Raw genomic sequence first — 16,512 nt, forward strand, 5'->3', positions numbered from 1 at the left:
CTCATCTTGGACCTTTGACAGTGCACACAGGACCTTCAGCACGTCTTGTTTCAATCATCCCCCGTTGGGTGCCAATCAGAGTTGTTGAGCCAGCTCCACTTCTGGAGGCTACTGATGGCGCCATGGACCCTCCCTTACAGGCAGGAGATATACCTGTTTTAGTTCCTTGTGCTGATGAGATTGCTCCTATCTCTTTAGAAAAAGCTTTCTCCTAGGGAGCGAGCCTTTGCTGAGAAGCTCGTGCTGTACTCAAGGCTAATGCTGCTATTCTGGCCGAGATCCATCAGCAACAGCAGCCCCCCTTCCCTCTTGTTCCTACTTTTTCACCTCTTGACAGAGGCAAGGGGATTATTGATTCTACTCCTTCATACGCAGGGATTCTCCGCACACCTATGCCAGGAGCATCCTTTAGGAATTCTTTTGCAGTTCTAGCAGACATGGCAGAGTTTGATTTAGAGGAGTTTGTACCCTCTACCCTTGGGGAGCACTTCATTCAGAGCACCATGGATAGAGCTTCCCCCTCTGCAGGTGTGGGAGTACTTTTCCCAATTGACTTCCCTCCTCTCGATAGGAGGAACTTTTCCCAAGAGCGGGATATCTCCGCTACCAGCTCGGGTAGAGTTTTTCATCCAGCCTCTTCCTCTCATCGATGACGCACATATGTGTGCACATCCCTACGAGTCGATGACGATGTCAATGAAGCACTAGGCATGGATGCCCCAAAATATGTGTCAGTAAAGTCCATGGGGTAGCTACATGGAGCGGTCACGGCATGACTCTCAATGTGCCGATCGGAGAGTCACCGAAGTCGAAGGAGAGGCTCAAAGATGAGCAACAATGCTCAAGGGAGCGAAATGCCAAGTGATTGTGCCAAAAATTGATAAAATTACATGATTTTTGTGAAATCCCGAAAATAATTACATGCAGGGTACTTCAGTAATGCCAAATGAAGCCAAAATAAAGAAAAACCTTAAAATTGCAAAATTAGGGTTTAGCAAGAATTTAGGGTTTTCTGAAAATTAGGGTTTCTGATATTTATTTTATTTTTTAGAATCTGAAAACCCTAGTGCAGAAGATGCCAAATATGTAAGAATCCCCAAAAATTACTGAAAATTTGGGATAAAATTGCAAAAGTCGACTTTTAGGGAAAATCCCACAGTTTTTGCCTGTTTTTGCACCAAATGAACCTGGAGACTTTCTCAGAGTGTTGGAGTAGCTTCTACTCAGTGGGGCGACTCCAAAGAATCAGAAAAAGTAGAAAACGAACTTCAAAAGCCCTAGTTCTAGTGGTCGACCTTCATGGTGGCTGCAGAAATTGACTGTTTCTTGGTCGAATCTCCCCAAGAATGGCTTCAGCACAGCATTGGTGGAGGCGCCTTGTATGAGACTGTCCTCTGCAACAGCTCCAGCTCATAAAAAAACTCGAAATCCACAGATACAGCTCCGAGTTTGCTACAGCAAATGGCGGGCAGAATGCGGGCTGTTTTGACGCAGAATGGTGGGCTGTTTGGCGAGCTAGAATGACAGAAATGAGCTGAGAGGAGGCGGACTCTTCATGGGCAGCTTGCAATGCTGGTGGGCAGCAAGTCTTCAGTAGCAAATCTTGGGAGAAGGAGCTCCAAGTGGAAGGGCAATCTCCAAGTCGATGATGGGCAGCTCAAGTCTCATCAGTGATGATCTTCATCAATGGTGAGGCTAGGGTATGGGAGCAACCTGCGCCTGTACGAACTCGGCATGAGACTCTCTCATACAGTGCCATGACTACCCAGATGATCTCTTGATCAAATCCCAGTGTCTGTAGGCATGTGATAAGACGAGCTCGAGGTACTGTGTCAAAGGCTTTGCGAAAATCCACAAAGCAACAGTATACCCTCTCCTTCCGTGATCTAGCCTCCTCAATGACACTCCTGAGTGTGAGTATGTGATCCATAGTCCCATGGTCTCGCCTGAAACCGGCCTAACCCTCTACTCTGAGTCCTCTCATCTCTGCGAACAGGCTAACCGATGCATCCAATACAGCTGTATAGATCTTGGACATCACATGTCCAATCATGATAGTCCTGTAGTTACTCGGGTCCATGGGATCCCCTACCTTGTGAATGGGGGTGATGGTGTTGAGTGTCCAAGTGCGGAGGAAGCCAAGACAAACAGCGTCATTGAATAGCTTTGCTAGGATCGGGGCTAACGTGTCGATCCCATATGCAATAAACTCAGTGCATAGCCCCTCGTGATCCTTAGCTCGGTCATTGTGCAATTTCAATGTCGTGTCCTTGACTCCCCCTCTGGTGAACAACGTGCAAGTGGTGGGACGAGATGTGTCTATGAGGTCTGGAGTGGGCTGGTGTGGGACATCATATAGATGGTGTGCATACGTGTGCCAGACTCTCGTGTCGGTGAGGGGTGATGGAGACCTACGCTCAAGGAATCTCCGTGTCACGGGGCGTGAAATTCTAAGTACTTTAATGTACTACAAGACCGTGACAACTTTGGTTTTAAAAGTCCAAGCATGGGCTTAATAATGTGTAATTAAACGCGGCATGGTGCCTAGCACATAAGCGTAATTAATCCCTAGGCCCAAAGGCATTCCAAGGAATTAAAAGAGTGGTTGTTGGAAAATGATGATGTGGCATTTTTAATGGGCCCCCTAGAGGGCCATGTACCTTTAGTGGCCCCCCCTACCTTCTACATGCTCCTTTGCCATTCCTAGACCTTCCTGGGCCTTCTAAACTTCACATGTGTGGTTTTCTCTCTCATCTTCTCGCTTTGTTGAGATTTTGGACTGGTTTTTCAGCCTCCTTCAGCTGAATTCTGTTTTTCTTCATAACTCCTCACCCGTTTGGATTCCTCGACTTCCGTTTGGCCCGATGGCTTCCCCTCTGCCTCCCCTTCATAGTGATATGCTTTTCCCTCCGTACATTTGGTAGAACGGGCAGAGCTGAGCACTTCTTTTGCTGGTCGAATTTGCAAAAGTGGCTTTTTCTGGACCTTTTTGCTTCTACCGCCTCCTGGGCCTCTCCTCTTGCAAAGCTACAGCTTTCTGTTGAATTTCAAGTGGTCCCACGCGGCCGCACCCCCGTATCACGGTCGCACCTCGAGCTCCCGGGTCGGGTCGGGACGCGTGGTGCTTCCCGACGCCTCCAACCCGACGCCTCCAACCCACGCCTCCAACCCGACGCCGCCGCACCCCCATCCCACGGTAGCGCCTTGGGCTCTCGGGTAGGGACGGGATGCGTGGCGCCCCCCGAGGACCCACGTCGCGCCCCGAACGCTATCGTGCCCCTCGGCCACGCCCCGCGTCTCCAACCCGACGCTGTCGTGCCCCCGACGCCCCGCGCACCCACGCCTCCAACCCGACGCCGCCGCACCCCCGTCCCACGGTGGCGCCCGGGCTCCCGGGTCGGGTCGGGATGCATGGTGCTCCCCGGCGACACCAGGCACACCAACGCCTCCAACCCGACGCCGTCACGCCCCCATCCCACGGTGGTGCCCTGGGCTCCCGGTCGGGTCGGGATGGGTGGCGCCCCTGAGCACCCGCGTCGCGCCTCGAACTCGTCGGCTCTTGTAAATGCTCTTTCTTCATGCCTTTCCACTCCTCTTTGGCTGAGAATGCAATTGGGCATTGGCTACTATGTCCTCTTGGCGATTGAGGACTTGGTTCGAGTTTTCAGGGCTTGGTGAGTTGTGATTTTGCTGCTGCAATTTCTTTTTGCCGTAAGCTATTGGTTGGCCTCGTGTGCCGCCTCTTTCTTGGCTCACAGGTGCCCAGGCAGTGCTACATGAGTCATTCTTTGGTTGGGTACTTTGCTGATTTTATTTTGGAGCTTTGAAAAGCTTTGTGAATACCATCTAGAGTGCAGCTAGGGTGCAGTGTGATTGCATCTGGACAGCCAATGGAATTGCACTCGGAAAACAGAATGCCTTCGGGTTGAGCCTATGGGTTAAGTGCACTTATGTGATGGTGTTCTATGCTTGAAAGCCTTGCGAAGGCTTAGTGAATTGGGGCTGCGTGCTCAGTTGCAGTAATGTTCAGCCAAGCATGGCTCTCCCTAGTGAAGGGAATGCTGCAAATATACAGCCATCTTTGGGACAGCCAATATCAAATGTATATAAAGAATTTAAGGATGATGGTTCTCATGTCAAGTTTGATACATATAATGGAGTATAGGACAGGTACAAAGCCCTCACATTCCTTCAACAGTTTGATGCTGCATTTCTTGGGGGTTTGTTTACAGAAGCATCCAAGATGAGGAAGGTCGCCACATTTTTGAAAGGCAATGCACTTAAGTGGTACACCAACCTTATGCTTCATGGAGATGCACCTGCTACTTGGCTGGAATTTAAGCAAGTGTTCTCTTCTACTTGGCTTACTCCAACTTTTGAAGTTGAAGTACTTTCACACTCGCATGACTTGTCATACAAACTTTGCAAGAATCTTGATGATTGCACCAAGAGGTTTTGGGATGTTTTGCTGCCATTGAGCTCCTACAGGCATGTTTCTTTGAAAGAGCAAATAGAGAGGTACTGTTGTGGATTGCCTAGTGAGCTACGTGATTATTGCATCAAAACCAAGGTGGGTTCTATGACTCAATTAATTGAGAATGCAAGGACAGCATATGCATGGATGCAGGAGAAGAATTTGGGCTTTATGGATAGCAAGAAAGAAGACAACAAATGGGCTGCCAAACACCATAATAAGGACATCAAATCTGAAAATAAAAATTATGGCAAACGACCGTTTCAAAAGGGAGGAAAAGCCCAATTCAAAGCTAGTGAAAGGCGTGGACAGCCTAATAAACAGCCCCGTACCAAGTTATCTGATGAAGAGAAAAAGTCCCTCATGGAGCAAAACAGATGTTTTATATGCAAAGGAGAGGGACACCGCTCTTATCATTGCCCATCCAAGAAAAGAGACAGGTCAGATGATGATAAGAATGGTGATAAATAGGCTGATCGGAAGGGCAAAAGGCCTAAACCTTCCGCAGGACTTCTTCCAGATGTGATTGGGAGTTTGCCACATGCACATGATGAAGAGGAAACGAAAAAGACTGAGATGTGCAGAGCATGGGGAAAAATCAAAAATCAGAATTGTTTGTTTTTCTTTGATTCTAGGGCAAAGGCGAATTTCGTAACTCCTGATATGGCAGGAAGGCTTGGCATCAAGCCTGAGGAAATGGGGCCATCCGGCATGTGTGATATGGCCAACCCTGAACTCAACAAACCTGTCACTCCTATCATTGGCAAGTTGAGGATGCATATCCAGGGATATCAGGATGCAGAGGACTTCTACATTATGCCTTTGCCAGAGTGTGATGCTTTGCTTGGGATGCCTTGGATGTACAAGGTGGGGGCTGATGTGCAGATGAGAAACAAGAAGATTTCTTTAACTCATAGAGGCAAAAATCATGTACTTGATGTAAAGTTGAAAGGGGAGTCAATCCCTGTAGTTTCAGCTTCTTGTATTTCCAATGTAATAAAGCGTCATATTTCAGCGTACTTGATTTTTGTCAAAGAGGACAGCCAACCAGTTCAAGAAGGCTCTACTCTTTCTGCTTTAGATAGAGAAAGGGCTGCTTTTATTTCAGATTTTCAGGATTGTTTCTCAGATGCACTTCCTCAAGAATTACCTCCCAAGAGGCCCGAGGACCATCAAATTGATATAATTCCAGGAAGCTCACCGCCTAATATACCTCCCTATCGTGTCAATAAGGCACAACAGGAAGAGATAATGTCACAAGTGAAGGAACTCTTGGAAAAGGAATTGATACAGCCAAGTAATTCTCCTTACTGTTCCCCTGTGTTGCTTGTGCAAAAGAAGGATGGCACTTGGAGAATGTGTATTGATTATAGGGCTTTGAATAAAGTCACAATTAAGAACCGTTTTCCAATTCCACGCATTGATGATATATTGGATCGGTTGGAAGGTTCCTCAATGTTCATTCGTATTGACCTTAAAAGTGGATACCATCAGATAAGGATACGGCTTGAAGATGTCTACAAGACTGCCTTCCGCACTTCATTTGGCTTATATGAGTTCCTTGTGATGCCTTTTGGTTTGACTAATGCACCTGCCACTTTCAATAGAATGATGGACAGAATTTTTAGAGCACACAGAAAGTTTGTGGGCACTTTCTTTGATGACATCATTGTGTTCTCTAAAAATGAGCAGGAGCACAGGAAACACCTCACTATTGTGTTTCAAGAGTTGAAAAGACACAAGCTATTAATAAACACCAAGAGAAGTGAGTTCTTTATGCATGAGATTCATTTTCTCGGTCATATAGTGTCAAAGGATGGAGTCAAGATGGATCCTGCAAAAGTTGAGGCCATAAGGAGTTGGCCAATTTTGAAAAATCTGCATGAAGTCAGAAGCTTTCTTGGGTTGTGTTAATACTATCGGAAGTTTATAAAGTACTTTGCAGAAATTGCTTCTCCCTTGCATGCTTTACAAAAGAAAGCTGTACCGTTTCGGTGGGGACCAAAGGAAAATGCAGCTTTTGAAGAGCTGAAGCAAAAGTTGTGTTCTGAACCCATTATTATCTTGCCAGATCTTGCAAAACCCTTTGCTGTAACTTGTGATGCATGTGGGAACAGCATAGGAGGCACTTTGATGCAGGATGGCAGAGTGGTTGCATATGAGAGTAGAGTTCTCAAAGATGCTGAATTGTACTTGCAGACATACGAGAAGGAAATGTTAGCAGTGATACATGCTTTGACCACATGGAAACATTACCTTCGTGGAGCTGATTTTTATGTGCAGACAGATCATCAGTCACTTCGATATTTTCTCACACAGAGAAAAATATCTGAAAAGCACATGAGATGGGCTAACTTCCTCTCAATGTTTCATTTTCAAATTGTACATGTGCCGGGTAACAAAAATGTCGTGGCTGATGCACTTTCCAGAAAACCACAGCCTGAAGCAGTCTCCAAGAAACCCAGTGTTTCAGCAGTGAGCATTGCTTACAACAATGTGTTAGATGTGATGAAAGATCAATATGTTAATGATGCTGATTTTTCAACTATTTATGATCAGCTTTCTGATGGTCAAAGGCATGATCACTATATGTTGAAAGAGGGTTTCATTTTGATGCATGGACGACTCTATGTCACTGATCAAATGCGACAGAAAGTCATAATGGAAAGTCATGCTCCTCCATATGCAGGACATAGGGGAATTACAGCAACAATTACAGCAGTGGAGCAATACTTTTATTGGCCATCTTTGAGGAAAGATGTGGAAGAATATGTGAGAACATGCATGGTTTGTCAGAAAGTAAAGTTTGACAGGCAAAAGACACCTGGGTTGTTACACCCTTTGCCAATTCCGGATAGACCATGGCAAAGCATAGCTATGGATTTTGTGTTTGATCTTCCACGTACTCCTACTGGACATGATGGATTGTGGACAATAATTTGCAGGTTTAGCAAACAAGCCCACTTTGTGCCAGTAAGAGAGAAAATTACAGCAGATCAAATGGCCAAATTGTTTCTGCAGCATGTCTTTAAGTATCATGGGATGCCTGAATCCATAATCAGTGATAGAGATCCGAGGATGACCAGCCTCTTTTGGAGAGGGCTGTTTGAAAATATGGGCAGTTTTGTTCGCCTACCCTTCTATATGACCTGGGGATCAGTGGCTTGGCTTACTCTTTCAGGGCCCCAAGTATTTTTTGAGAGACTTGACTCCTCTTGGGCTCTTCACATCCGATGACACCTTGTGGAGTCGTGCTCTCTAGAGGATGTTCCGGCCACTCTTTTCAGGGCTGCTCACTCCTCGGTCGACTCTCCATGGGAGATCCTAGCTAGCATTGCAGCATGGCACATTTGGAGAGCCAGGTGCACTGAGGCTTTGGAGGCTTCTCAGGTTCACCCTTCTCATATCTTGGCCAGTGCTTGGACAGATACAATACACACTCTAATGGCCATTTGGGCGACCATGCAAGGATCATCTCGAGCAGCCTCCTCCAGGAGAGTTACTTTTCTCAGAGATTGGAGAGACTCTCCCTTCTTTGCTGAGACTTCTACAGGGTTGAGATGGCATTTTCAGCCTCAGCCTTGGTTTCTTTCTACCTCATTACTCTGAGGTGTTTTTATTACATGCTTAGCATGGTGTATTTCTACCCATCTTTATCCGATCGTTCAATCCAAAGATAAAATCTTTTACTTGGATTGACTGAGGTAGGGGTTCATCAACCTTCATTACACTTTCTCTAAACTTATCAGTGTATTTTGCCACTAATAAATTTCTCTGACGAAGGTTTCAATACTCATCCCAAGCTCGGGATGCTTCGTCAGGAGGTAGGAAGTGTTCTCTAAATTCCTTTTAAAACCCTCACAGGTAGTGGATGCTACTCCATCTTTCTGCTGTTTTATCCACCACCTATCCACTGCCTCATTAAACATATGGGTGGCCTCACGGATTTTCTTCATATCATTCCTGATTTCACAAATGGCGAATGCCTCGTCCCATTTGTGTAACCAGGTGTCAATGATATCGGAACTACCGTCAGACATCCGCCCGACCAGAATACTTTTCTAGCCTATAATTGGCAATATTAGGCACCTTAGCTCTCCTAGGCTCGACCGTACGAATACTAGACTCCGGTTCCATCGGAGATTTACCTTTCTTCTCACGAGATGGTCTAGCAGACATACTATGCACCATTTTCCTGAGTTCAGACTGCCCCACATTTGTTTGTAACTGCTGCGCTAAAATCTGTTGCAAGCCATCCTCTAACATTGCAATTCTACCAGACAATGTATGACCTGCTGGGCGCGACACCTGCGGGGTCGGCCGGACTCCCAACTCTACGGGACCATCCTGGAAGCTTCTTCTTCTACTTCCATTTAGGTCAATGGGGTTGTGTGGGGGGGTTTTTTTTTTTTTTAATAAATAAAATATCGCTTGAAACTGTAATTACAAATCGAAACTCCAACTTCCAACTTTACAGCTGACAAAGCATATATCACACTGTAACCAAATTCACTTTTCCCTATACTAGGAAAAACTCTTGCAATCCAATTTGACTCAAACACGGAGACAAATAAATAAGCAAATACTCCCGCAAAACTTAGAAGGCATAGAAAGCTCCCTGGTTATAATTCTTGCTGCGTGAAGAGATCAACCAGTCCCTGTAGTCCACTTCAAATCATTAACCTGCAACTGTCCTCATCTTCTACATAGAGTTTTGCTTCAGCATATAGAGCCTGGAGCTTGATCCAAAGCTTTCCTGCATACTTCTCAGCTGTTTCTAGAGCAGTTTCTGGAGCAGTCTGCGACACTTCTAAGTGATTTTTATTGATCTTTGATATGACAGCGTCCTAAGCTCTCTGCAAACGTTCCAATTCCCTGAAATGCAACCAAGCTGGCGGTATATCTAACGTAGCAATCCTTTCGATCTTACAGCGTGGCCTTTGTCTGGTTAGCTGTTCACCGTAACGTGTGTAACTCAACCATATATACTGGCACACAATTGAATCATCCAAGAAAATCCCGAAGCAAACATCTTGCGCCAGACGAGAACTGACGACCAGCAAGCGATGTGCAGTCTTTGTGACACTTCACCGATGCAATGTCAGACATCCTCCTCATCCGCACCTACACACACATGCAGCCCGTCGCTGCCCGAAGCGCTGTTCGCATGGCCCAGACTTCCGCTCGTCGATTGCTTTAACTGCATTGTCGTCCATCTCCTACACCTTCTACTAGCACAAGGTCGCCTTTTTCGTCACCAGCTTACGTGAACCCACAGTTGCGCCATCACCTGCGGCAACTAATTCCATGACCACCCAGCAGCCCTCGTCGCGCGCTGTTCATCCACGCTACCCAGACTTACGAACCGCCAAATTACCATCTACGTAGAGTTTGGGCTCCATACTGTCCATCGTCAAATGCCCAATATATTCTGCGCTCTGATACCAAATGAAACATCCCAATCTGATTTCTTCCAGCTTTTCGTTGAATCACGAGCACGGGCACTTAGTTTATCCTCCCAGCCAACCTCATTGGTTGCAAGCTTCTCTACTAAAATCCAAAAAGATTAGTTTCGTGAAAGCTTTCTGATTGCTTAATTCCAACGAGCCCCAAACTCCCTAGATGGATCTAGTATGCCACACGTCCTCAATTTAGGGTCCTTCCTTAATGCATCATTTACCCCTCTCTTGGGATATTGAATTCATTTGCCCCTAGGCACATTTAATGCATTAAGGTCCCTTAGTCTTAGATCCACCTAGTCTAGTGCCATGTCACCCTCACCAAGGACCTTGACCTTTATTCCTTTTTTATATTTTACATGAAGCCCAAACAAATATAATACAAACATTGATCCTTTAAAGGAAAATGCCGACTGACCCTTCCCAGGTCATGTTACCTCGACTTGAGCGTAACAGGTTAGGGTTAGGATTGGGGGGTTTTGTTGTTGACGACGGGATTGGAGGGTTTGTTGGTGACGACGGGCCAGGCGGGGCTGGCCGCTAGCGACTGACGACTGTTGGGAGCTGCTGGCTTCTAACGGCTGTTGGCTGCTAGCGGCGGTTCTGCTAGTTGGTTAGCTAGGTAGATAGGTTAGAAAGGTAGGTAGGCACGGCAGGCGACGACTGAGGTAGACGGCGGACGGGCTGAGCGGCGACGACGACGAGTTGAGCGACGAAATGGAGCTGAGCGACAAAATGGAGCTGAGCAACGAACGGGAAATGGAGCTGAGCGACAAACGGGGGAGACTAAGCGACAGACGGAAACGAGAGAGCTGAGGCTAAGCGACGAACGACGAATGAGGGAGACTAAGCGACAAACGGGGGAGGCTGAGCGACGGACGGGGAAGGCTGAGTGACGGACAGGGGAGAATGAGCGACAGACAGGGGAGGCTGAGCGACACACACACACAGAGGCCTCCACTGCGACTCTAAATTTCTGCAACCCGCCTTTAGGATGAGATGACTGAGACCATCAATAAGTGAGCCAAGCATCTCACCCGAGTCCCAAACGCCCTGCAGAGCTGAGGTAATGTGATCCCCAATCATATCTCAAAAAGCAATAAAGGAGGGAGAAAGTCCATCTGAACCTAGGCACATAAGTGCTCTTGTGAAGGGCCAAGACTGCAGCCCTAAACTCTATGTTGGTGAAGGGTGCATCCAGTAAGACTCGCATGTTCGGTTTCACCAACACAAGGAGCATCTGTCAAATAACCTATCTAGCATCATCTCTAGCATGTGTCAAGATCTGCTGTAAGGAGGGAAGCATAAAAGTCTGTAGCTATCCATAGGACGGCATCCGGATCTGTGTCTGCAAAATCCTATCTGAGTCAATAAGCTGCAAGACACTCTCTCTACTATGTCTGGGGCCAAGAGTAGGAAGAAATGTTTATTGACTCTACCCCCCATCTGAGTCCAGAATGACTCACGGGCATGAAGGCATAATCTGCTCTCTGATCAAGCAATATCTTATTACCAACTATACCTTGTCGGTGTGCTACCGCCTTGAAGTCAATGTGATATATAAGGAAGTCAAGTAGTCAGAGGCCAATAATAGCAATTTCCTTCTGCTTGCATTGCTTATAAGCTTTAGCCTCTGTGGAATTCGAATCAGGAATTTGCTCATCTCCAGAAACCAACTCCCAAAGGCCTTCTCGCATCAAGATGAGCTGTGCTTTTGTTTGCCAGGTTGGGACTAAGAATCTCTGCAAGGTATTCATGGAAAGAGAGGATGCGGATAAAGCCATTACGAGCAAAAGAAGTAAAAGAGCCAATCAATGGCTAGTGCATTTGTCAATGATAAAAAAGGAGAAAGAGGGAGAGACCAGTCATCGAAAATTCCATATTGTTCCTCAGTCAAAGAGAGCTAAGAAGACAAGAATTCGGCCAACAAAAAGAGCCTTTTTCAGCTTGAAACAGCCTCAAAAGATGGTTGAACAGCAGATAGCAAACTCTGGTAGGAGGGAGCTGTCCTTGACTGACTTCCAGCACCAGCAAAGGTCATAAAAAAGAGCATCCAGCAAGCTGTAGCAAATCCGCCATGAATTCGTCCACCAGAATGAAAATTCCAGCCCACTGAAACCTCAGAAATCAGTGCGCCTTGCACCAGACAGGAGCTAGGAGTGAGGCATCCAAGAATATGGCTTCAGATGCAGGAAAGGAGAACTTTTGTCGCAAAGAAAGTCGAGAAAAGCTTCAAAAAAGGCCCAGAATGAAGGCGTCCAGGTCCAAGGAGCATGCCAGCAGCAGGAATCATCAAGGGGAGGAGAACTGTCGCACAGAAAGCTTCAAAAGCGACCTCAGCCAGCAGAAGGAGAGCTGCAAAAATCCACCATCTTCAAAAGAAGACTCCTCTGGCAGGGGAGAAGACCAAGAACAGCAAGGAAGACTAGGGAAGGGCTCCAAGGCCTTCCAGGTGCTTCCAGATGTGACACACAAGTGCCACAAGGCAAGCAGAGAGGCCACACATGCTCCACACACAGACACATGGCAAAAAAGGCGTGGGATTTTTAATGCCCCTAGGGGGGTCACTTGGCAAACCATGACCCTAATGCTTGGAACCAATAACCCTAGTATATAGGACCTCTACTGGGTCAATTTTTAAAGGATGACCACAATGAACTAAACCAATGACCTTAGAGAATAGAACCACTCTAATAGCACTAGGAGTTGCACTTGTTGCACATGAAATCATAGGTACCCTTTGGACATTAACAAATGCCCCATGATTATGCCCTGAGAGGCTTGTAATTAGTATTTTGTTACCACTAGCTGTATCCTTTTTGTGATTGCAGCCCGCTGGCCTTTAGGCCCTCTTGTACTCTCGTTTTCAAACAATATAACCAGCACTACTTTTTGCGCAAAAAAATTAACAAATGCCCCTAGCCTGGCACCCTAGGCCAAATTTAATGACAGTTAGTTTAAACACTTCACCATCACATCCCCGTGACATATCCTATTTGCTGGCTTTGGCTGGTAACATGTTCCATGTGGGAATATGTTTTGGGTTTCTCCAAGAGATGGGTCACATGCAAGCAGTGGTTGCTAGGCAGACGGCACATCTTTGGTACAGCCTCATTGCTGAGTAGGCAGGGGTCGGGCATCTATGCTTGGAATGCGAAGCATCCCTGGAACCCCGAGAGGGATGGTACACGTGTGACTACCATAGTGTTTACTGTGTTGTGATGCTAGTTCTCTTATGGGAATCAAGTTGATGTATCAGGATATGTGCAACCTTTGAGTAGATGGATGATTAGCTGTGGGGAGCTGAGTGGCTGAGTGGGCTGCTAGTGAAAGTTCCGGGCTGTGTGCAAGCTTCTTGGACTAGGGATGGAGACCTACTGCCAGGAGTGATGAGAGCAGTGAACAATAAAGGCTATGTAGGGTATGTGGATGCCCAATGGGATGTGGAATGCCCCAGTTGTAAGAAGTGTATCCTTCATGTAGCCTAGATTTCAGGGCCTCTCATGTAATTAAAGAAATACCGAAAGGGGCGCCAAGGGCAAAGAAAGAAAGCATACAGGAGCTTTCTCCACTGTCCAGGACTTCCGTGACCCATATGTTAGAAATGACCCAACAGAGGGTACACGCAGTGGAAGACTTATAGTAATGCCCAGGAGCTCACACAGTGTGCGGTGTGAGACTCACCAAAATATATATATTTCCATCCAAAACTATGGACAAAATACAAGAGAGACAAATCCAGAGTCCCACCAATGGTGTGGTCCTCTGATCTTACCACAAGGTCCTTCTCCTATCAGCTGGCTATCTCTAGACTCGAGCCCGCGTGCTCCACCTCGAGCGTCTGTAGACTTTCCGTCTAGTGTGTTCTTCTCCACCTTACTGCCTGTGAATTCAGCCTAGGTGGGCAGCCCCTGCCAAGCTTTGTCTGCAGCACACAGATCCCTGTTCCATTGCTCCAACCTGCTTGTGAATGGCTGCTCCAGAAGATGATGATCTCAGCAACCTTCTGCCCTAGAAGACAGTCTAGGTTCAGCCTCTCCCTGGAGCTAAGTCTGCAACACTCTTTAGGTCTCCTTCACCTCCTGGGAAAAGGCCCAAGGAAGCCCTATCTGCTGCTCCTGTCTGCTCCTCCAAAGTTGCTCTGCTGGATGAGAAATGAGGCATGAAGCCTCTCCTTTTATAGGCCCTGAGGCCTGGCAAAAATACCGACCAGTCTGCCCTGACTGGGCCGACTGGACAGACCAGGTTGGCTGGCCCAACCGACCTGGTTGGCTCAGCCCAACCAGCCCTCTATAAGGGCCCTTTGCTGGCCCTTTGTTCCATGCAGGGTCCAGCTCCTTTGCTGCTGTCCTGCCACCTGCCAGCCCTGCTTGCAAGCCATAGACCTGCCCATAGACCCCCACTATGCTGCGCCTTGCTGCAGCCCTTTGCCAGCGCCTTGTCCTGGCCGTACCTCTTCCATACACTGCCCTGCAGCAGCCCGTACAGATCCGTACAGCTTTGTACCTGCTCCGTACACATACTGATGTCAGCGCGCCTTTCATAGGGTCCTGCTGCAGTCCACTGAGTGCCTCATGCCAGGCCTGATCCAAGACATTGTGTCCCCGCCATCTTCCTGCACATGAGCTGCTCCTGATGCAGCCTTTCATCCTTGGGATACCCCACCAACCATGAATGCTCCAGATCCGTCCCAGATCCACACATCCAGGTAATCTCTCTTTGGGCACATCTTGCCCTAGGTCTCCCTCCCCCACGCACTCCTCATTTGGGGGCTTACAGATGGGGAGGTGACCTTTCCAACACCATAGTCTTTCACCCTATGGCCAAGACAAAGACACAGATTGGCCCCAAATGCAGGGGCACTCTAGCTCACAAACCCAAAATGCCTTTCACACTAACACACTAGCCAGAACCCTGTTCACACTGCAGACTCCGAAATACTCCAACAAGAACAATGACACAAATAACCTGTAGGAAATTACATTCTAACCCTGCCCCACATTGAAGGTCTATTAAATCTCTTCATCCAAATTGCAAGTGTCTATATCATGCTTTTAAAGGACCCAAAAAGTGCACAGTTTATCATAACTTGGTGAGCTGGGTATGCTTGTGAATAAAGATCATGTACTCGTGTCCAAACGGTTCTAATTCTTGACTCCTCTTTCTGATTCTCTTTTTGTATGTTGCCAGGTTTATAAATAAAGAAACGCCTACCAAAACCATCCCTTAGTTATAAGATAATTACAAACAAAGCTAAGCATGGATACGAGACGTGATAGGATCGTACATGCACACTTGGCTCTGGTAATCTTTTAAATCGGAGATTACCTTGCCCTCAGAAACTTAGTTTACTACATTACACCATGCCACCGTAAATATATTCACTACCTATCTCTAGATGTAAAAAGCACATTTAACTCTTCTGCCATCATGGACAATTTGCTACTTAAGCAAACGAGAGTCTGAGCCATCAATGGTGCTGTCAGGACATCGAGGTTAACTTACCAATCAGCTCAAACCACATTGTGAAGAAGACCATTGATGCCCATGGTAGCGATCCCACAAGACCCTGAAGTACTATTATTTGGAAAGACTGCACTCTCAACACTGTCCACATTGCAGACCACGAATCCTTCCATGTGCTTCGTAATATTACAGGCAGCATCCCTGCATCGTCTTTTCTGCAAGTTAAGAGCGGGTAAATCAGTCAATATCAAACAATAAGTTATAATAAAATAGAATCCAGAGTGCCCTTAATACTACCTGTTTTCCTCATTGGTCAATTAACACTTGAATTCAACTATAAGTGTTACCCTTACAAGAATTAAACAGCAGTTCAAATAAAAACATAGCCAATGACCAATACCTATTACCACGAAACACAGACATGCATTTGCAGCTATTTGTTTCATGTAGGTAGTTCTTTGGCAGGGAAAATAATGTATTCTGCATCTTGAACAAATGATCAATTTTATTTTATTTTTTTCCAATGAAAAGACTTCAAATACGTCAAGAGCACAGCTGATGGAAGAAATACATCATGCAAGGCATGATAAACAAAACACCCTAAGTGGGCAAACTGCTACTCCAGCCTAGGGCCACTTGTAAAAGGAGGTGTTATGAATTCCTAAAGGACAGCACGAAAAGAAGAAAGGAAAATCATGTGACGCAAACACACAATGGAAAAATGGCAATGTTACAGCAATGGTTGTGAGATCATAGCCCAATCTTGCTACTCTCGTTTTGCAGAAGAGTTTTCTTAGCTATTTCTTTTAAGGGGGGGAAAGATATCTCGCCCTTAAAAAATCCATTTGCAAGAACATGAAAAAAAGTCAACAGCTATGCATATTTCAGCGACGCTCATGAACTTGCAATTGACATTGAGGACGACATGACCGATTCTGACAGCAACAGTGATGGCTATAAATCATGTCATCGCGACAAGAAATCTTCAACGAAGGGAAGCACTTCCAACAAAGATTGCACCACCAAGGACAGAGTGGAAGCCATGGCCCTAAGAGTAAAAGATGAAATGATGCAGGCCATCGAGCAAAAGCTGCGTGTCTCTCAACCACCACA

The 16,512-nt window shown here is 46.5% G+C and overlaps 1 protein-coding gene across 1 annotated transcript in view; it reads right to left on the bottom strand.

The window, feature by feature from the left end:
- LOC147904388 (Major facilitator superfamily protein) overlaps positions 1-16,512 on the bottom strand; it is a 50,416-nt gene that overhangs the window by 11,899 nt on the left and 22,005 nt on the right. Inside the window, exon 3 of the mRNA XM_087386237.1 lies at positions 15,439-15,614. Within this exon, the coding sequence (XP_087242363.1) occupies positions 15,439-15,614 (176 nt within the window). The remainder of the gene's footprint in view (positions 1-15,438; positions 15,615-16,512) is intronic.

This window comes from Dipteris shenzhenensis, chromosome 2 (genome assembly GCF_047967505.1).
Source record: "Dipteris shenzhenensis isolate YYH24624 ecotype China chromosome 2, Dip_SZ_1.0, whole genome shotgun sequence".
Lineage (NCBI taxonomy): Eukaryota > Viridiplantae > Streptophyta > Polypodiopsida > Gleicheniales > Dipteridaceae > Dipteris > Dipteris shenzhenensis.